Below are 22672 nucleotides of genomic sequence, written 5' to 3'. Positions count from 1 at the left end.
CGGCTTAGAGCTGGAACACACTGCCCCTGCACCTCAGGCAGCCACCATTGCTGCCTCAATTCAGGAAGGTTCTTAAAACCAGGCTCTTCAACTGAAGCTCAGAGGATAAACTCCCTTAGCGCCTTGAGACCTTTACGGGTGAGGAGCTGCGCTCTATAAACCCTGATTTGTTTGGCTCTCATGTCACGTCAGAGCAGCACCACAATTGCTTGAGGAGCCTGTGCTGGTGTCCCAGGGACTGCTGGGACACCAACACCATCAAGAGGGAGCAGGAACGAGGTGGCCGACGTCAGAAAGGTACGTTTTTTTTTATTTTTATATAATTGTTTTACCCCCCCCACGGAGCACCCCCTCACCCGCTCCTCCCCTTGAGATTTGCGGCATCCGCCACTGCAAGTAATCTAGAATTGCAGTGCCTGTAACAAGAAAATAAAGTGACTAACATTGCACATAACCCTTACAGCTTCTGATGGCACTCTTGATTAGGCAAGCACTTTTTTTTATTAAAAAACAAAAAAGCTTGTCATGTGTTTGTGGTGTGGAGGTGACCATGGATAATGTTTTTTTTTTCTACTGCACATTTATTCATATTGGTTTCCCAGTTTACCCGTTAGCTGCTTGTCATAACACTGAAGCTGAGCAGCTTTTAGGAAAGCACATGAAAAAATAGAATTTGACAACATGTAAGAACCATTGTACCAATATCCATTTATACTTTTGTGTCAAAGGGCACTTCCTGTGACTATTAACCATATAAGTCCTAATGTTACTGGTTCACTAGCCATCTTAAATTTATGGTAGTGGTTTAGGTCGATCTACATCAGCCTGAGCGCAAATTCTCCAGTGGCCCAAGAATGGGCCATAGCTAAAAAGGCAGAAATTAAGAAATTAATCTCATTAATTTATGACCTATTGCAATTTACAATATACAGCTTATAATTGCACAAAATAATATATTTTCAGTGTTGAGTGAGATATGGCACCTGTAAAGAGACAAGCAATTCAGCTAAGGTGCTTTAGCCTAGTTTCTCTAAACATTTCCTTGAGTTGTTCAAAGAAATATAACACATTTAGTTCAACATTATTTATACGATTTTTATACCACTTACTGTATTTGGATACAGTCCCTTGATAGTTCAAGCTTGTTTCGAAGTATCATGGTATTGTAGTGAAATGGAAACCAGCAAAGAAACAACAAACCACCCTTTCTTTTTCTAAAGATAGTGATCGGTTGCACAAAGACTAAATTAGCCATTCAGTCAAACAAGATTTCCCCCATGAGGGCTAGTGATTGGAATGAAGGATTGCCAACTTTGAGTAAAACAAAGTATGGAGCTGATTTGAGCTGAGGTGATTTAGGGGAATTGGAAAGCCAGACATTTCATCTTTGTCATTTTTGGCTTTTTAAAGTGATGACTGACGTCCTCTTTTGTGCTTGCACTGAGTAATAGAAGATAGGCCGCAAATATTTAGCTGGTAATTTTCAAACTACTATCCCAGCTTCATCGGTCCTGGTTTCCCAAACGTCTGTACATGTACATGTACAGAGGCATGGCTGACCAGAGACTCGACTATGGAAGTTGCTGTTTTTCCCCAAAAGAACCATCCTAATACTATTGAGTACGTCCTGCTGGTTGCCTTAGAAGAAGAGTATTCTGGGCTACCTGCATGAGGAGGAGATAGAGCAGAGAGGGCCAGGAAGACAAGAAGCTAGGCCTGGCAGACTGACTTTTGCATGGAGGACCATCACAAAGAATTGGTCCACCAACAAGTCAGGAAGGGGAATTTTTCCAGCTCAACTGGCCAGAGTGAAAATAAGATATCTGTTTCATAGGCGGATTGTGTGTCTGCAGGAGGCATGTAATTACAGCAGCACAATGAGCCTGATATGACCCATACTATCCCCAACTATGTATGAGTTCATATTACTTCATATTTAGCTGAAGAGGGATAGTTAGGGTTTTGCCTTTTACCATAGGATTGTGTCCTGTTGGCTAAGGCTGCCCCCTTGACTCTGGAACGATTTGGAGCAATCTCTTTAACCCTTCATGTTGTGATGATATTGCAGTTAAAACACAAAACTTGACCTTAGTACCACTTTTCCCTATTGCTTCTGGGAACCAATGTGTCACTTTGGTGACCTGTCTGCAGCAAGTACCCCACCATCCTTAAATATGGACCACAATTAGCTGTTTATGATAGAATTACATCTGCAATTTACCTGAGGACATCAGTAGTCCTTTACGTTGTGAGTTTGACTTTAGGAATCGGTTGGAGCAGTATCATGCCTTCTCTTTATCTACGTCTGGTGTTCCCACACTGACCACCAGAGGCTATTAACCCAATGACTCAAGCACCTGGAACATTGACTTTTAACTAGACCTTATGGGCACCAGAAATCAACATTTTGCTGTGGGTAGGTGGCTGTTTCTCTGCCTTGAGTCGCTTTCCGAGCTTCTCAAATTCCATGGCTCACACCTATTGAATTGTCCACCTTTCGTGCAGAAAGTGTATTGTAGCATATTAAAGGCATTTTGTCTCGTACATTTAATTCCTTTTAGTTGGACCTGCAAACAAAGCCACAGTGAGAGAACTAAGATCCAGATTGTTCTGAATAGCATAGAAAGTAGCAAATCTAGATTAGATTGGTCAGATATTGTTCAATGCTGTATATGGGTTCTGAAACCCAGTGCCACCTCGTAAGGTAAATCTTGATTGATTGCTCCACCTAGCTACTCTTTTTTTAAGACAATTGTACATCAAGGGTAATTTCATCATCTATTTGGAGTATAGTAGTTCCTAAAACCCTGGGACATCTGTGCTGGAAAACAGTACCCACAAAAGGTATTACTCCGTCACCAATAACTTTGTTAGAGACTAAAACTAAGTACAGCATTCCTATGGAATGTCCACCCTGAAATAAAGTCGATATCCTTCAGAAATAGACCATTATCTTCAATGTCTGTACATAATTTAATAGAAAATGATTTAATAGGGTACCAGTTCTGAGAAATCATTTAATCTAAACTGTACATTCGAAATGTTCAGGGTTAATTGCATTTAGCAGTTTTTCTTTTTTTTTTTTTCTTCAAAGTCCTGGGGCGTGTTCTAGATGGCACATGCGTAGATCTGTTTTCCTGGAGCTCAGCCGGCAGTTTATAGATTGGGGGGGGGAACACTGACCTTCTCCGGGCTTGCCTCCATTGACATTTGCTTCAAGATGGTTCACTGATCGTTGCTGGTGCTCTGGGGACATTCGATGCTATGAAGATGCCTTTGGTAGTGGCAGATTCGGGAGTGGACATGGCAGCTGGGACAAGAAAGGTGGGGGCGCTGAGGCTGCAATCCTTTAAACTTGCAGTTGGGACATATCAAGGTAGGCTTGCCTCCTGCTGTTGCGCCAGGGGGGCACTGGGTGGGTTACGACTGTTGGCCCTTCCCTCCCCTGGTCCCTGATCATTTCTTTTCTGATACTGGAGCTCTGGTGGCACCCAGATGTCATAGCCTCATGTCTGCGGTGTGCACAGAGGGCATGCGCAACACGCTGTTACAGGCGGTGGAACGAGGGTCTGATGGTCACGGACCCTCTGTGGCCCCTGGCATATTCCCAGAGTGTACATTGTGACCTGCGCCCGGCTGGCTGCTTTCATCACAGTCACCCGAGGCCCCATCGCTGTTACCCAAGCCAGGCTGCCCATATCTAGAACTACCACGGTACACAGGAGTGCTGTAAAATGAGGGTCCCTCACTAGAGGACCTTCTGCTGCCCTTCCTGTTGTTGGCCAGCCCATTCTGCTTTTTGGCCCGTTTCATCCCCCCCACCACCGGTGCAGTCTTCTACTGAGTGCCTAATATAAAGGTGGACCCTGTGCAGCACACACGGACACTGCTTGATTGAGCTTCTGGGGGTGTCAGCTCTCACCTCCCTGACATACTGCCCTCTCTGAAGGTTGGCTGAGTTATTCTTTTATTTTATTTTTTGCATCTGTGGGCCCATTAACCTAACCAGTGCACCTGGTTGCAGGAGATACCGTATTTTTGGACAACAGCAGTGAGGCTGCCCTAGGACATACCCCTGGACTTCTGCCTGGCCAAAAGGCTCTGCAGACCCCTTGTTTCTGTCTTCAGATGTCCTCATAGTTGCTTCAATTGCAAAGTGTAAGCTTCCTGGCTTGCCCCCACAACTGCACGGTAGAATCCTCACAAGGCACCCAGCACTTCCAGTGCCCACATGTTCCTTGGGAGCATAGTACTACCTCTGATGCTGAAAACCGACTGGTGTAGTTTGAGGCCCCTGTTTTACCTGTTAGGCAGCTCAAAACACACTTTACAAGGCCTTCCCAACGCAGACCCCGGCAAAGAAACCTGACCAGGTTTGTGAGGAGTCCCCCACTCTGCCAATCCACCGGACCAGTTGTGGATGGTGCATACTCCGATGAGGCCCCTGGTATGAGGTTCTTTCAGGTGCACCTATTTGGAGTTCTTCAAGATGATGTTGTGACCCTCAAACATGACCTAATCACAGAGGTTAATATTGTGACCCTCAAACAGGACCTAATCACAGAGGTGAAGAACCTCTGACGTGAGCTTGGCGACCTGGGCCATCATGCAAACTCCCTGGAACAGACCCAGGACTCTTGGGAGAGGAACTGGATGGCCACCGCTGAGAACTTTTGGAACTGCGAGACAGGAATAACGAGCTTCGCTATTGGAAGATCTCTAGAACAGGTTTCAGCCCTATAATATATGCATCAAAGTGGTCCCGTTACAGTGCCTGGTAGTCTTAAGTAGTTCATTACTCGCCTTTTTCGCCATGTGGAGAAGTGTGGCACAATGGTTAGAGTGGCAGACCCTGATGCAGAGATCTGGCCCGGGACCAGGGTTCAATTCCCACCTCGGCGGGTCTTGGGCTCAATTCCCTTGGACCAGATAATTCTCGCCTCGGTGCCTAATCTAATTAATGGGTCCCACTCTGTAACTCTGGGCAATAGCTTGCTTAATCTCCACAATGGCCCTCACAGCGCTTGGATGCCTGGCTTCACCCTGGGGCTGTCCAGGAATGGGCACCTCACAGGGAAAAGCCAGGAGGGGTTCCACAGTGGTATGCGTACAGCGCCTTTAGACCCTAACGGTGAGTAGTGCGCTATACACGTGCAACGTTTTTACATGTGGCTAACAGACCAAGAGATCACCCTTCATTGTACTCATCTGGCAGGCCGCCAATTGGTCAAGTTCAATATATCTCACATGCCTTCAATATTGCAGGCAAAAATAAACCATCATTGCCGCAGCACAATATAAATCTGCCATAGAGTTTGGGGGACTAAAACTGTGGTTATATCAGGGTCTCTTATCAAAACTTTACGACGACGAAAGGCTGTTTGGCCTCTAACGGATGTTCTACAGAGGAAAGGCATCAGATATAAATGGTGTCTCCCCCCCTTCCGCCTCCATTTTATTTGGCAAAACGAATTGCAGAGCGTCTACACTCTTGAGGAAGCTCAATCGCTTCTGGACATGTACGCGTTGATCAGAGACACCCAAGCCTCTCTTGCACATGAAACTCATCAACTGTCACTACGGATCTGTGCTGTTTGCCCAACAGAGTAAGAAAAAGATACGCAAACCCTCGGAGACCGAAAGCCATGAGGAACAGGCAGCGCTGCTCAGACAGTTACAGCATCATGAAAGTGCAACTGAGGCAGAAAATGATCACTGATTTCCCTGCTGACTGCCTTGGGCCTCCTTATCGAGATGGCTCCCCGACTTACCCTCATAGGTACTGGCTCCTCCAACACAACGCCCCCTCCCCTTTCCGAATGTTTCCTACAGTGGTGAAGCTCAGCCGATGCCCTGAATTGATGATCGAAGAGACTTGTTTCCGACAACATGGACTGACCCCAGGCGAGGAACTTTCTTGCTGAACAGTTCTTTGTCCATTTCTTCCCTCTTCTTCCGAAACCCTCTGACTATCCTTTTATATCCTTGACTCCCTGTATTGGGGACCTAAGCCCAGGACTGGTTTACCGTCCTGCTCGAACATGGCCTACATCAGCTTTGCGTACACTTATATGTAGATGATTACTATCCTCAGCCTTAACGTTAGAGATCTTAATGCTCCAGTGGAGCGCCTGGTACATTTGTCCTTTCTTAGGGATGCACGCTGTGACAGCTGTCTGTTGCAAGAGACAAACTGTCTTAAACTGATTGGAAACTCTTACGCTCCCAGTAGTTTGACCACCAACATTTTTCCTCTGGGGCAGCGAAAAGGGCAGAGGTTGTGATTCTGCTGGCAACCCATTTTCTGGGACGAGTTACTAAGATCCATACTGAATTGCCCGGAAGGCTTTTAGCCCTGCAAATAGATTTGAAATGACATGGGTTTATACTGGCAAATATCTGTGGTGACACACCCATCTGACGGACGTGGGATACACTTTTCAGTGGCGCACAAGACATACGCATGCATTGACCTTTTACTCACTTCCCATCATATCACAAAGGTGACAACTGGGCTGGAGATTGGCGTAACATCCCTGTCCAATCACTCCCCTATCCTCTTCACGCTCCCCCTGCTGTCCTATTGCATCACGGAATTGGCACCTTGACACAAGGCTTCTCACCCACAACTCCGTAATTACCAAAATCTCTGTCACGATTTCCACCTTCCTAGAGACTAACAACACACTGACCACATCAATCTCACTTATGTGGGAGACTCTGAAGTCATTTCTCAGGGCCAGTGTATTGCCTTTGCCCCCGGTTTTAACAAAGACACATGTGACTTGCCCTCACCTCCTCACAAATCAACGCCCTCACCTCCTCATGTTTTAACACACTCCGCACACTGAAAAAAACTTTCAAATGGATCCCCACAGAGACCAGAAAGACAGTCACCCACGCACTCATCAGCAGCAGGCTTGACTACGGCAACGCCCTCTACGCCGGCACCACACTAAAACTCAAGCGCAAACTACAGCGAATCCAGAACTCAGCAGCACGATTCATCCTCGACCTCCCCCGCCATGAACACATCTCACCACACCTCAAATCCCTCCACTGGCTCCCCATAGACAAAAAGATTACCTTTAAGATCCTCATCCACGCACACAAATCCCTCCACAACACCCGACCAACCTACCTTAACAAAAGAGTGACCTTCCACACTCCCACACGCCACCTCCGCTCCGCCGACCTATCTCTCGCCACAGTTCCTCGCATCAAACACACCACCACTGGAGGCAGATATTTCTCCTATCTGGCCCCCAAAGCCTGGAACTCCCTCCCCACCCACCTCCGCAAGACCCAGGACCTCCTACTCTTCAGGAAGAGCCTTAAAACCTGGCTTTTCAAACAGTGGTCCTCCCCCCCCCCAAGCGCCTTGAGACCCTCACAGGTGAGTAGCGCACTCTATAAGTCTCTTTGATTGATTGATTGATTTGCACACCTAACTAGAAACCATGGTGCATGAATTAGAGGCCTCTCACACACATTCTGGCTCGCTAACGATCCGTCGTCAGTTGACCGCAGCCCAGAAACAACGGAGAGCTCTGGATACGAATAGAGCAGAATATGCAGTCCTTTGGACAAAACAGAGATATTATGGGGGGGGGGGTGCAATAAGGCAGGTCATCCGCTGGCCCACTGCCTATGTGCTCAGGTAGTGGACCACATGGTGTGTGAACTAACTGGCCCTGATGATACCCCAATTTGCCAGGACGAGTGGATTCCCTGTGAGTTTGAGGGGTTCTACGCTGCTCTTTATACCGCTGAGAACCTTATGGCAGACAAGATTACTGCCTTTCTATTTGCAGCCCCATTTTCTAGCATACCACAGGCTGCTGTCCCTTCCCTAGACAAGGTTATCAACCTTAGCAAGGTCCTCATGGCCATGCAGCGTCTGCAACTGAGTAAAACCCTGGGCAGGACGGATACTGTGCAGTATTTTATAGGGCTTTTGGCTCACTACTGGCACCTGTACTGACCCGCCTGTAAAATGTGTTTAACACCAGTGGTGCTCTGACCGACTCAATGCAGCTTGCTACCATTACGGTGATTGCCAAGGCGGGCAAAGACCTAAAGCAATGCACCTTCTATCTCCGGATTTCTTTATTAAACATCAACGCCAACATTTTAACAGGCTTCCTGGCGCATAGATTTGCGCCTTATATGCAACCAAACTGGAATTATCCCAGAGAGTGGGTGTAGTGAGAACATGAAACAAGTTTATCACCTCCTGGCCAAAACGCAATGCTCCCACATCCTGGTTCTTCACCTCTCCATTGAAACGAAGAAAGCCTTTGATCGGGTCTACTGGCTCTATCAACGTACTGTCCTAGCACGCTTGGGCCTGGGACTGCGGTTTCGCCAATGGGTTCTGTGCTCTCATGCCTCCCCCAAAGCCAGAATACCTGTCAATGGGATCCTATCTAGGCCTTTTAACATCACTTGGGAACCCAGCAGGGTTTTCCCCTGTCACCTTTATTGTTTGGCATTTATATGAAAACATTTGCGGAACGAATACGCAATCATCTACAAAGTCCCAGGCATCCGAATGGGGGGAGGGACCATAAAATAATGCTGTATGCAGACAATGTTCACCTGACATTTTCTGACCCTCATACGTCTTTACAAGCAGTGATGGGGGAGCTGGAGGCCTTTGGGAGAGCCTCTGGATTTAAGACCAACCTTCAGAAGTCCTCCATTCTAAACTTGACCCCCTCAGAGGCTACCCAAACACAACTGGCATCAGACTTTCCATTTACTTGGGTCCCAAATGGTATTACCTATTTAGGCCTTCAAATATATCCTACAGTGGCTCGTAACTATGACAGCCTCCTGATTACAACGCGCTCATACCTCGCCAGTTGGAAGGGTAACAGCCTCTCCTAGCTGGGTCGCCTGGCAGCGATCAAGATGACACTCTTACTAAAAATCCTATATCTAATGCCCCTCCATGGTTGTATGATAAAACCACGCATGCCGGAACAATGCATGCCTTAACACGGTCGGAACCACGACCGCGTTGTTTCTACGCATGCCTTTACCACGCATGCCTTTACAACGGATTTCATTGTAAAAGCATGCCTAGTAAAGGCATGTGTGGAAAAGCAAGCTAAATGGCATGCGTGGCTTTAGCATGCAACCTGCCCTGAAGCCCAGAACTTCCCCCACCCATAATACCTAACCTACCCTGACCCGCCAACCGTCTTGAGCCCTAAAAAAAAATACTATCCTATCCCCCCACCTTGCACCTATAAATTAAAGTACCCTTACCCCCCTCTGACCCTGAACCCTAAAAAAAAAAACTACCGACCCACCTCCCTTAAAAACTAAATTACCCCAAAACCCCACACCCACTCTGATTCCGAAAACCTTCTCCCTAATAAACTACTCCCCCACCCTAAGCACTGAAAAAAAAACTATCCTGATCCCCCCCTACCCTGCCCCATAAAACTAAATTACCCCAATCCCCCACCCGCCCTTAGCTGTAAAAAAATAAAAATGACCACTGCCCGTAAAACTAAAGTACCCCCACCCACTCTAAGCCCTAAATCCACCCCACCGCTAAAACCTACCCACCAACCCTGCACCAACCCCACTTAACTCATCACGTCCTCCCTTGATCCTTCCTCCTCTTCTCTCCTCCCACCCTTCGTTAAACCTTTACCCACCACTTTAAAAATAATCTACCCCGCCGCCCCCCTAAGCCCTAAATTAAAAAAATTACCCAGACTCCGCCACCCTTAATTATTATTTTTTTTAATCCCCCACCCTAACCCCACACCTTTAATCCACCCCCCACCCCTGCCCCAGTCCCACTTACCTCACGGCATCCTCTGTGTCCTCTACCGAACACTGCATTGCTTTTTCTGTACCTTAATCACGCACATGCGTAGTTCAGCACATGCGTGGTTAAGGCACAGAAAAAGCTATGTGTTGTTCAGGCGTGCGTGGTTACGTTTCCGTCTTTAAGGACGCATTGTTAAGGACGTCCCCCCCACCCCCCTCTCCCCCTCTCCCTCCATGGTTGCTTGATAAGTTGCAATCCTCTATCTTTTATTTGGGAGGGCTAAATCGCAAGTATATCTTTCACAAGCAGAGGGAGCCCTCTGTGTCCCTAATTTGCAATGTTTCTAACCAAGCAGAGCAGTTGCTGTCAGCCCAGCACCAAAATACACTTGGGCTTTATTGACTAGGTGGTGCGGGCATCCTGGTCTGGAAGGTGCTATCGCTGCCAAACGACATCGGCCTGTGGGAGTGTATATCTCCCTAGTGGTGCGCTGCACAGTGGGAGTATGGAACAGGGTCCAGCTTCGGTAAGGACTCTACACCCCTCTGTCCCCGCAGACAACGATAATAGGGAACCCAGATTTCCCTGACGCAAGGTGGCTTTGTGTTCATTGCATAGCAGGAGGCCAGTTGCAAGCGGATAGGTGATCTGTTTGATGAGAATGGCGTTATGGCCTTCCCACACCTTCAGTCGGCCTTTGGGATCCCTTCTACAGTCAGTTGGCAGTACCTGGCTGTTTCCCACTGGCTGATGCAGCTCTGGCTTCACCCCCATGCTAGCTGACCCCTCACTTCTTTTGAGAAATGGCTCCTTACTCGCTTATCTGATAAATGTCTCCTTTCCGATATTTACACTTTCTTCACCACCCCAGAAACCATTGAAGTCACCCCCGCTGCGTATATGGGAGGGGAGCCTTTATTGCTAAAAAGTGGAGCAATATCCTTCACCGTGCATGTGCCTCGCTCTGTAACACTACAAGCAAGGAAATGTTTTTGAAGATCACCCACTACTGGCACTTTACGCCAGCTAAGGTTGCTCAATGGAACGCAAGTAAATATAGCACATGCTAGCACCATTGCGGGCAGAGAGGTACTCTTACACACCTCCTTTGGGAATGTCCTAAACAACCCTCATTTCCGGACGAGGTGCTAGATGCAGTGGGCAACATGTTTGAAACGGACATTTCCAGATTCCAGCGAAGCACTGCCTACCGCTTTTTGACTAGACCTGGGGTCCTTGTTTCCGCCATCTCTCGGACGAGTTCCGAGAATTATCGTGCCCGCTGTATTTGCGAGTCCTTCGACTTACTCACCCAGATCAAGACCCATTCACATCTACTGCTTATTAGTTCACCAGACTGTACGGTTTTGAGATTGGTGTCTAGCACCTTTCCCTCACTCTCCTACACCCCTCCCTGATAACACCCACCCTTTCACTTTATTGCGTAGTTATATTGTACTTCTTTTTAGCCTGTGGTAAATAAGCCGATGAACGCCCACCACCCTCAGCCAGTGATTGTAGGTGGGCTATTGTTGTATACTTGTTGCTTTATTGATACTAATAAAAACAGATCTTAAACCTAAAAAAAAACCTTTTCTTGTTTATTTGTTTTAAAAATGGATTAAAATCCTTTTATCTTGAAAATGGCTCCCCTGATATTGCATCTGCAAAGATGTCGCTTCACTTGCAACCTTTCCGTCATGTTGCATATTTTTTTATTGTTCTTCTGGTGGTTACCTTCAACCCTCCTTCCCTCATATGTTTTTCCTTCAGATGTTCCTTTTACCCCTTTTGCTTTCTTTGCTTTCTTTGCTTATTTTTTGGTTTTTGTTTAGGTGGATCATACCACAGATTTATCCATTTCAGAAATTAGTTTATTTGTCCACGCCCCTATATCCTCTGCTTTTTTCAGTTTGTTTTTAAGCAGGAGTGTCCATGCCCTCATTACTTCCTCAAACCCTTTTTCGGCCATTTCTCTCAATGAAGTACCTTCCTGTATCTCTTTATTTCTTAAACTATTCTTTCTGTGGACCATTTACTTTTCTTTTAAACCTATTTTACTAATTGTTTTTAAATGTTCTTGGAGGGAATGGGTTCTCTTTTAATCAAACTGCATTTCTGTTTTTCTACCAAATCAGATTTCAGTTATTTCAGTTCTTTGGTGTGTCCGAAGTAGGTTTCTGTTATTTTTTTGTATTTTATTTTTTTTAAATTAATTTACACTCTGCACTGTTTGGCAGCCTCTTGCACGTGACCCTTCATCCTAAAAGCCCTCTCAAGTACTCTGGAAGTACCTTAATTTATTTATTATTTTTAGTTATGCTTTTAAATTCGTTGATTGGAGAAGGAAACGATTTCTTTAATATAGAACCTGTGAATGGGAATAAGAGAGCTTTTACAGGATGTGCAATGTCCTACTGTCCTGTCAATGATAACTTCGATTTATTGAGTGAACCTATTGCTTTCAATAAATTATTTGTAGGGTCTAAATATTTCCTTTTCTTTCCCAGGGTTACCTGAATCAATTATTGCAGCTGCATGTTCAAGAACTGGGAAGAGTGTTTTGCATCTTGACTCGTAAGTACATTTCCTTTTTTTGCAGAAGCGTATTTTCAGGAAAGTATATTCATTACACAGTTATATTCGAGTTGAAGTATCCAGTTATATTTTAGTACGATAGCATCCCGCATGGCTCTGAAGTTGATGTTTACTTTCCCAATAATCTAACTGTTTGCCATTTACAGTCACCTCCTGTACTTTTATTTATTTGAGTGTGTGTGCTTGGAAAAATCCTAATTTTGTACAGTGCCCGTGCTTACGGAAGGGAATCCTAGGGTTTCTAAGAAGTTTCTGTTTTTTTAATCGTTTATTGCTTTTTTTGTTATTTATCAGTCATGCAAATATTAGCATATGTTATTTCACCTCAATACTCGTACTTCCGAACATTACATCTATAAGTTGAACAAGCACAAACAACACATTTGTAATTCCATTAGAACAGAGCCCCTATTCTTCCCCTCTCGGAGAAACACCAGGTCACTGGTAACTTCAGGTAAGGCCATCGAGTGCATATTGATGCGACTTGAGATGTGAGCGTCAGGTATCAGATGTGAGCGTCAGATATCTATGTCACTTAAGTTTATAAGTGAGGACCTAGGGGCACATTATAAAATGTTACAGGAGTACACACATTTACTCATGTAACATACAGCACATCATATTATTAGTATTATAACATTTTACCATAAATACCTTTCTCCATCGATGTTCATATGTATGGTGGGAAATCATCCGATTTGGCCTCAGCCAAAAAACCTTCCCAGCTGTCACCAATTTGAGTCCGGCTCCACACCTCTTTATCACATGAAAAGTATTCAGTTCTGCCATTGGCCATCTATGAAGTATGAACAAGAGAGAGAGAGGAAGGTGGGCTCACTCCACCTCCCAAATAAATGAGAAAAGTCACTATGAGAAAGTCTGCTATCTATATCCTGTGACAGCCATTGTTCAGATGAAGCGGGGACTCCTATTTAGTTTTTAGAAGAACCCTCACCCACTAACATTATTTACTGGCATACTTCATCAATACTGTTCCTAACCGAGATGCTTAGTGCATCTGGGTGTGCTTCGACGCCTAATTTACAGAGGAGCAGGATCTTAAAGTTTAGGGATCTTAATAGTTAAAATTACCTGTCCTATAAGGGAAACTTTTATTCCTGGGATATGGGTTATTGGGTCTTATTGGCCATCTATGTACAACTTGCAGATAAAGTGAGCACACCGGTGCGACTCTCCTTTTCCATCCCATTGCTGTGTTTCTTATGGCCAGTATAAGCTCCAGATCTTAAAAAGTGGCATACACTCTTGATTCTCTTCATAACTCCCAAGAAGCACATTAGAGGATCAAGTGGTATCCCTTTCCCCCTATCTGCCCAACCTCACCCACTATCTTGAACCAGTATGGCTGAATTTGTGCACAGTCCCTCAAAATCTGCATGAAATCCAACGGTGGATGTTGACACCTGGGCCAATAGTCTTATGATCCTGGGAACATTTTGGCCACGTTTTTTGGTGAAAGATAAGTCTAATGGATATAGTTAATTTGTGTGTACTTGAATCTCTGATTCGTAGAAAGAATCTTTGTGTAACCTCGGGATCCTAGCTGTTCAGCCTCTGATATCTCTTTCCGGATATTTAGCTCCCAGCATGTTTTAACAGAGGAAATATCCATATATAAAAGGCAGTGGCAATAGTCTAATACAGAATAGTCATGTCGTGCTTACACGGTTCCAGTGTAAGTAGATCAATGAGAATCTTTGATGTTTCTGGTTCCCTGTTCTCCTTCCCCCAATTAGCTGTCCTAAACAATGCAGCATGAGCAATAAACTGCCGTGTGGTTATGCCCACATCAGTTCTGGACTCAATCAATCCCCCCAGTAGAGATGTTCTACCATGTTAAACACTGCATCCATATTCGCCCTCTTGCATGCGGTGGACTGCCTCCCACTTCATTGATGTATTTATACCAACAGAAAGTGCAGGTCACAAGCCTGTGCTAAAGAGGGAAATGTGAAGATTTCACTTGAAAGTGGAATGCATTACTTACCAGATTGTTATTAAAATAAAACTTGTGTGTAGCAGGCTTGAATGAATTTATGGCACTACTACACAGGTACGTATTCTGTTATTCTCGTTAAATAAGAATGCAATTGAAGGTGACTGAAGAATAGGACCAGGAGATTAAATTAGCCAAAGGGTACACAACATCTCATAAAGGGTCTTAGGAGCAGAATAATAAAGCACATATACAAATACACATGTATTCAGGCAACAAGAATGGTTTGTTTGTTAAGCATTGTTGGATCTGCAGTCAAGGATGTGTAGTGAATTAGGTTAAAGTTTAGTGTCACAAGGTTACAGGTGGCATGATGTTTTTCCACAACGAATGTATAACTATGTAGCGATTCATTGTTTGACGTTTTGTAATAATGTATTATCTGACTCTGTATAAAAGAAGATGCCTGTGAAGCAGCAAATTGAGACCGGCTGTTTAGATTTGTGGACTTGCCACTCTTCCTATTGCGAGAGTAAAGAGCTGTTTTTACTCTGGCAAGAGGAGTTTGTCTTTCTTTTTATTTTTTAAGGTACCGTGCAACACAGGGAGGACTTTCCTCAATTCACTTTCAGTCAGAGAATCGTCCAAAGTCAACCATTTTTTTTAAAGACACCAGATAAACTTCTCCACTGTTCTCTCAGGTAAGTAAGGGTGTCATCAACATAAAGAGAGACCCTATATGTGCCATAGTGCAGTCCAATCCCACACTCATGAGTGCGTGCATGTAGAGTGCCCAACATGGGCTCCACCATCGATGCAAATAAGAACAGGGATAATGGGCACCCATGGTTGGTACCTCTCCGAACACTCATACACTGAGTAAACCTGTCTAATGCCGACCCTAACTTCTGGGTGCCTTTATAGTAGACATAACTATTTACGATAAGCTGGCCAAGACCTAGCTTCTCAAGCACAGCAAACAGGAACGAACACCCCAATGTGTTGAATTCTTTTCTATATCTAGAGAGGCAACAACTGAATCCAGAGATGTGCGTGGAGTTCTTTGTAATACTATAAATTGTTACCATAAATTTAGGTGGATACTCTTCGCTGCTGAATTAAAGCCATTCTGATCTGGGTAAACCAGTTCCCTGATATTCTGCAGTAACCTGTTTGCCAATAGCTTCCAGAGAATCCTGTATTCAGTATTCAACAATAAGAGTGGTCTATAGAATTTAACATTCAGTGGGTACCCTCCTGGTTCAGGTAGAACAACTATCATTGCTGCACAGGTGGGTCCTGGGAGTGCTCCCTTGTTAAATGCATGCTTGTACATGGCCAGGAGGTTCGGCACTAATGTTTTACTGTAAGTGCTATAAAATGTGGATGTCAGGCTACCCATACTCAGGCCCTCATTATGAGTCTGGCGGTGCCGAGACCGCCAGATTCACGATGGCGGGAGGACCGCCATTGCGGTCTGCCTGACATATTATGACCATGGCGTAGCCGCCACGGTCAAAACGCTGGCACCGCCAGGCAGCCGCCAGCCTGGCGATCTCAGCGTTTGTAATCCTCCAGGGTGGTGCTGCATGCATCACCAGCCTAGGGATTATGAGTCCCTTTCTGACAGCCTTTTCATGGCGGTTACACCGCCAGGGAAAGGCTGGCGGAATGGGTGACTCGGGGGGGGGGGGGGAGGGGTGGTGGGGGGTGGGGACCCATGCACAGCCCCGTCGTGCATTCCACTGCCTAAATTACAGGCAGTGGAATGTGCGATGGGTGCTGCTGCACCCGCACCTGTCGCACTGCCACATTGCCGCCGGCTCCTAATGGAGCTGGCGTCAATGTAAAGGCCCTGCGGTGAACGCATAATAGGGCCGGCGGGGTCAGGACCGCACTTGCGGTGTTCCGGCAGGATGAGTCGAAAGGATGCAAGAAAAATGCTGGTGGTCTCCCGTGTTGTAATACCTCTAGCGGTATTACGGCATCCGCTGCGTTGGAGGTACTCACCTCCAGCACGGCAGACCGTGGAAGAGCGGCGGGACGGGCAGAGGCTCAGCGGTTTGGCTTTGGCCACTGAACTCATAATTTGGTGGCCTTCACTGCTGGCCTGTCGGCGATGAGACCGCCACCGAGGCCTTGGCGGTCTTTGGACCGCCAGGGTCGTAATGAGGGTCATAATCTGGTGATCACTAACTATTACTTCCAGTGTATAATGTCCCTCTTGTTCAATTGGCAGTGTGATTTCAAAACTCAGTTCAAATGAAATTTCAAGTTCCAAAATGTAAAACTGTATTCTCGCGGTCAAAACAAAAGGACATAAACTTGTGTTCCCATTCATCAGCTGCGAGGGATGCCCATTCAGGACCTGAGTATCTTAGACTTGCAATTCTCTTTCTCTTTGATCTTCGATTGGACTTGTTTTTCCTTCACTCAGATCTGTTCCTTCTGTTGTCTCTGTTTCCTCATTTATTCTCAACAGTACATCAGGAACCTTTTCAGTTGTGTGCAGAGTAGGCCATTTATCTCCTTTCACAGTTTTTCTAGATAGTGATGGCAAAACTGGAATTACAATTCTTCATGGCCCAGCAGGAATTTGACAATCACTTCTTTGACTTTGACTTGCTTCACCTGCACCATTAGCCACTTCAGGAGGAGTCAAATCTGCATGACTTTGATTGAACTCAACTCCACTTTCAGCTTCTGCAGGGAACGAGATTCTGTATCTCTTTTTCCCAATCGCCTACTTCTGAGGAGAGTCCTCCTCAAAATTGACTTTCCTGCTATATCCGCTTCTGATTCTGCCGATACAGGAGTATCAAGATTGGCCTCCATTTCATCTCTCAGAGGTGTACCTGGATCTTCACCAGTTTGTACTGCCTTTACTTCTGCAGTCTCTTGCCTTGTTTTTGTCACTTGTTCTTCTTGAGACTGTACAACTTCTGTTGGTGCTCTCAGCATCACTGGATCTTCTTCCAGAGGATATGTCACTTTGCAGTTATGGCTCGCACGGACCCAGTTCGGAACTCCAGCACACTTCACAGTAGTGGTCGCTACCAGGATAACCTGGTAAGGGCCCTTCCACCTAGGCTTCAAGCAAGTCTTCTGCACATGCTTCATGATCACCACCCAATCACGAGCGCGAAGACTGTGACACTGATCTTGGGATGTTGGCACAGCTGTTGCTTCCACATGGTGAGAAAAAGAGCAAACCACATCAGCTAGACCCTTAATACAGCACCAAGTCATCTGTTATGTTTACAGGTACATTTGCAGGAACAACTGGCAATCTCATTGCTCTGCCCATCAACATCTCCAGTCTCTCTGTTGGGTGTACTTCTCATGCTCATTGGAAACAAAGATAAAGCATCTGGCCATTTCAGATTAGTAGATGACACATTGTTGCCAATCGAGCCTTCAAAGTTCCATTCATTTGTTCTACTAATACAGCAGCTTCAAGATGTTAGCTAAAATACAGCTTCTGCTCAATGTTTAAGGCTTAACATAGTAATTTAATCACCTTTTTATTGAAGTGACTTCCTCTGTTTGATTCGAAAGAGGCCGCAAAAACAAAACTTGGGATCAACTCTCTAAGTAACTGCTTTGCTACTGTGAGGCTATCAATTCTACATGTGGGGTAGGCTTCAATCCAGTGATAATACAGACAATCACCAACACTTATCTCAAACCACCACAAACAGGCATCTCAATGAAATCCATCTGCATTCTGTTAAATGGACCACCTGCTCTTCCATTGTGACTCAAATTGACACGGAGTTATCTTTCCCACATTAATTTGCTGACATAATGCTTCTTTGACAAATTGCTTTAGCAGCCTGTCTAAATTTTGGACTGAACCAGGATTACTTAAATGTTCGAATCATTGCGTCTCTGCCAATGTGTGTCTGATCATGATAGTATCTTGCCATTTGCGTCAGTAGACAGTTAAGCAAAACCATCTGCCCTTCATTTGAAACCCAAATTTAATAAATGTTTCTTTGTGTGCAACCCAGTTTTATCCAGCTTTTCTTTTCATCTTCTGGAACCTCATCTTGGAGTCTCTTTATCTCCTCCCAAGTGTCAATTACTGTTAACATGTAACTTTGACTTGTCTCATCAGTATTAATCGAACCAACATTTTTCCATTTTTCATTGAAAGTGATACAGTTTAATGCACAGAAATGAGCAACCTGATTTGCATAGGAATTTCCCATGGAGATGAAATCACTCGATCTCTGATAAGCAGTACACTTAACCACAGGAAACTTTTCATGCAGTTGTAGAGCTTGTAAAAAATCATGAATTCTATCACCATTTCTAACTGCTGAGCCAGAAGAGGTCATAAAACATCTCTGGGACCATAACTGCCCAAATTGTGTACAATACCAAATCCATATTGGCTGTCTGTACAAAATGTAATCTTAAGCGGTACAGAAATACAGCATGCTCTAATAAGAGCCACCAATTCAGCCACTTGTGCAGAAGATATTTCTTGAAGCCACAAAGCTTCGAGTATGCCAGAGATAGTGCATACACCAATACCACATGTCAATGTTACTGCATTATCTCTTAAACAGAAACCATCAACAAAAATTATTTGATCATTTTTCTCTATTGAAGTATCCTGTATGTCCGGTCTGGGTTTGGTGCACAGTTCAGTAACCTCTAGGCAGTCATGTTCAACTTAATTAACATTTTCAGATTCAACACTGTCTACTGGGAGCAAGTTTGCTGGATTAAGCACAGTGCATCTCTTGAGAAAATATTCTGGGAACCTACAATCAACAATTCGTACTTTGTCAAAGGAGCATTTGTCAAATACTGAGTCTTGGTCCTGGTAAGCAAGACCTCAAATGAATGAGGCACCATTACAATTAATGGATGTCCCATCACAATACTCTCACACTAGGTGAGACTAACACCAACTGCTGCTGCCTGCTTAAGGCAGCCTGGTAAAGCGGCAGCAACTGGATCCAATGTTGCTGAAGAATATGCTACAGGGCATTTTACACCACCATGTACCTGTGTAAGGACAGAAAGTGCACAGCGATCACGTTCATGGCAAAACAATGAAAATGGCTTTGTGTAATCAAGCATTCCCAGAGCTGGTGCTCTGCACAGATTCTCTCTCAGCTCAGTTAAAACTTTCATAGAAGCTTCATCAAATTTAACTGGATCAGTAATATCTTTATGGGTCAATCTCTGTAATGGCTTAGAAATGACAGAAACCTTGGGAATCCATTGGCGGCAGTATCTCACCATTCCCAAAAACATCCTGACATCTCTGCGTAACAGGAGGGTTCATTTGTGAAATAATTGTAACTCTTTCTCTGGACACCTTCCTTGCGCCTTTCTCTATCTAATGTCCCAAGTATTTCACTTCTTTTTGACAGTACTGTAATTTTGCTGGGGACACTTTGTCCATTTTCACCCAAATTATTCAATAAAGCAATAGTATCCTGTTTGCATGCTTCCTCTGTCTTTGAAGCAACAACTAAATCATCAATGTACTGATCCAATGTTGATTGGAAAGGCATTTCCAATGATTCCATATTCTTTTTCAACACCTGATTAAATATTGATGGGGAATCTGAATACCCTTGTGGGATCCTACACCAACAAAACACCCAATTGCGGAACTTAAAACAGAAGAGAAACTGGCGTTCCTCATGTAGAGGCACTGAGAAAAATGCTTGTGACCAGTCCACTACTGTGAACCATTCTGCATCAACTGGAATTTGGAACAGAATCACTGCTGGATTGGATACCACTGGACAACATTTGACCACAATTTAATTAATTTTTCTCAAATCCTGAACATTACAAAATTTCTAAACCCATAATAAATGAATTACATGGGCTGCTCACCGCTTCTTTAAAAACTCCTTGTTTAACAAAATGTGCACTTACAGGAGTAACTCCTTCAATTACATCTGGCGCCATGTGATATTGAGGAGTTTTCGGGAAAACTGCATTAGGTTTCACTGTGGCTGACTGGTTCAACTCCTTTTTTAAGACCAATATCTTTTCCAGAAAGATCCCAAACTTTTGAAATACCTATCTTGTAAATCAGTTGGCACGTCCAATTCTTTAAATGCAGGATAAAGAGCAATCAGTAGAAACTCTTCATTAATCAAATTACAATTTCCAATTGGTAAACAGGATTCCTCATCATCACTATTTGTTCGGATGGCAATTCCATCATTTGTGCAAGTAATCAAACCTCTTGTTTTACACAACAAACCTCTCCCCAATGGGCATACTTGACTTGAGTCACAGACTACGAATTTATGCATGCCTTCAAAATTACCAATTTTAACAGGAATCGGCTCATTTATCGGATTTGTCAAATTCTGATGTGCTACTTCTACAACCTGTACTGTTTTCCCAGAAAGTGGCACATTTGGAACCTTTGTAGTTTTGACAGTAGAGCGTGTAGCTCCTGTGTCAACCAGGAATGAAACATCATGAGCCATTATGGTTCCAAGGACCACTCTGATCCACCTATAATGAAGCTGCTAGCACACATTCTTCTTCATCTGACCTCTCACTCACATTTTCATCACTCGACTTATCCTTACTTTGTAGGGGGTACTGTGTTATGCCTGATTGACTGTTTTGACTTAACTTTTGACCTTTGTTCTGCTGGGGAACCACAACCTGCTGCTGTGCCATTAGAACTTGAGGTATTTGCATTTGCTGCTGTGGCATCATTTCCATTTGCTGTTGCGTTTGCTGATGTGGTACCTGAAAATGTGGCACCTGCTGTTGGGGAATCTACATTTGCTTTGGAATGTGCATTTGATTATTCATATTCTGAACATTTACATTGGGATTCCAAAATCTTGATCCTCTCAAATTTGGAAATTAATTATGTTCATTCAGCTGCACAACACCCTCCTGTACCATCATTGGACCCCCCCCCTTTCCAGTGCCTGAAACCCTCGCAAGCATGACAAGGTAACATCTTCTTCATTATCTGCATATTACCTGAATTAACATTAGTATTCAGATCAACATCTACACAATTTCAGTTTCCATTTCCAAAACTCCACGTCCTTTGCCTCTCTCCAGTCCCTGACTCTGTGTACCATTTGCATGTTTCCCTGGTGTTGTGGAATTCCCTGCATCCCTGAGTGTGCTGCTCTAATCTGTATCACCATTGCCTTTTCTTTCAATCTCTTCTGCTTCATTTCAGTCTTGTCATTGCAGTATTTGGCAAACTACAATACTTCATCAACCAGTTTTGCTTGCCAGCAAATCAAATGACTCAAGCATGTTACTAATTTTAGGTCTCAACCCTTAAACAAATCTGAACGCAAAATGAATCATATCTTGAATTGTTTCTGTACCACTGTAGTGCTTGAATGCCTGCAACAACCTTTCATAATATGCCTGTATTGACTCTTTGCTTCTTGAGCTGTCCTATCAATTCTCTGCAAACCAATATTTTTAGGAGAAATTCTTGTTTTCAAAAGTTCAAATACTTTGTGATAACTTTTCATTACGTCAGGAGATGGTGTACCTGTAACTGGAACTCGTGGAGGTTCTCTTGTCGGCCAATCAACACTCCTTTTACATTCAATCCATAAATCAGCTGGGACCACTATTTCCAAAAAGGTATTTATGTCCTCCCACAGGCATTTTGCGAGTTTTGCAACCCTATCTGTCTGTTTCTCTCTCAATCTCAGGTAGTCATTTGTGAATGACAAAATATCACTCCTTCTCCAAGTGACATCAACATAATTCTCTCTAGTACTTTCTCTCATTGGTAATATTTTTACTGGACTATCAGTCTTTTGTGTGTTAGTAGAGTTCAAATTTGCAGACTCTCTTTTCTTCTGATCACTTTTTTTTACCCATCTGCCTTCCCATTTATCTAATGCTCTCCATGTTTGAATACCTGGGATTAATTCTCTAATGTGAATTTTAATTCTGGGTGATCTCATGTTCCAATGTCTTTTGAATTTGATTCTAATCTATAACTCCTTTTCAATGTTTTATATTTCTCAATATCCACTTCATATTTTCCTGCAAATTCTGATGTGCCAATCCTGCTCTGTTTATGACATATTTATACATGAAGCGTAGCTCATCTTTATTATACGAGTCAATTCTAGATAATTCAAGTGTTCCCCCATTCATTTAATTTAATTCTAATTTTTATCTTGCTAGGTTCAAGTTACAACAACAACCAAGTGCCTCATACACTTGTACAATACTCCAGAGTCGTGCTAGGTTCAATGTTCTTTCCCCTGTTTTCATTGCTGATGCTCCACTCACTTTCTCCAATGTAAATTAGCACTTGTATAGCGCACTACTCA

General features: G+C 44.1%; 1 protein-coding gene across 2 annotated transcripts in view; it reads left to right on the top strand.

Moving 5' to 3' along the window:
* The window catches only part of CHM (CHM Rab escort protein), an 810608-nt gene that overhangs the window by 112897 nt on the left and 675039 nt on the right, over positions 1 to 22672 (top strand). For both annotated transcript variants that reach the window (XM_069212659.1, XM_069212657.1), the window contains exon 2: positions 12304 to 12370. In XM_069212659.1, coding sequence (XP_069068760.1) covers positions 12304 to 12370 — 67 coding nt within the window. The remainder of the gene's footprint in view (positions 1 to 12303; positions 12371 to 22672) is intronic.

The sequence above is a fragment of the Pleurodeles waltl genome, chromosome 2_1 (genome assembly GCF_031143425.1).
Source record: "Pleurodeles waltl isolate 20211129_DDA chromosome 2_1, aPleWal1.hap1.20221129, whole genome shotgun sequence".
In the NCBI taxonomy this organism is placed as follows: domain Eukaryota; kingdom Metazoa; phylum Chordata; class Amphibia; order Caudata; family Salamandridae; genus Pleurodeles; species Pleurodeles waltl.
This window is presented reverse-complemented; position numbering and strand designations above follow the sequence as displayed.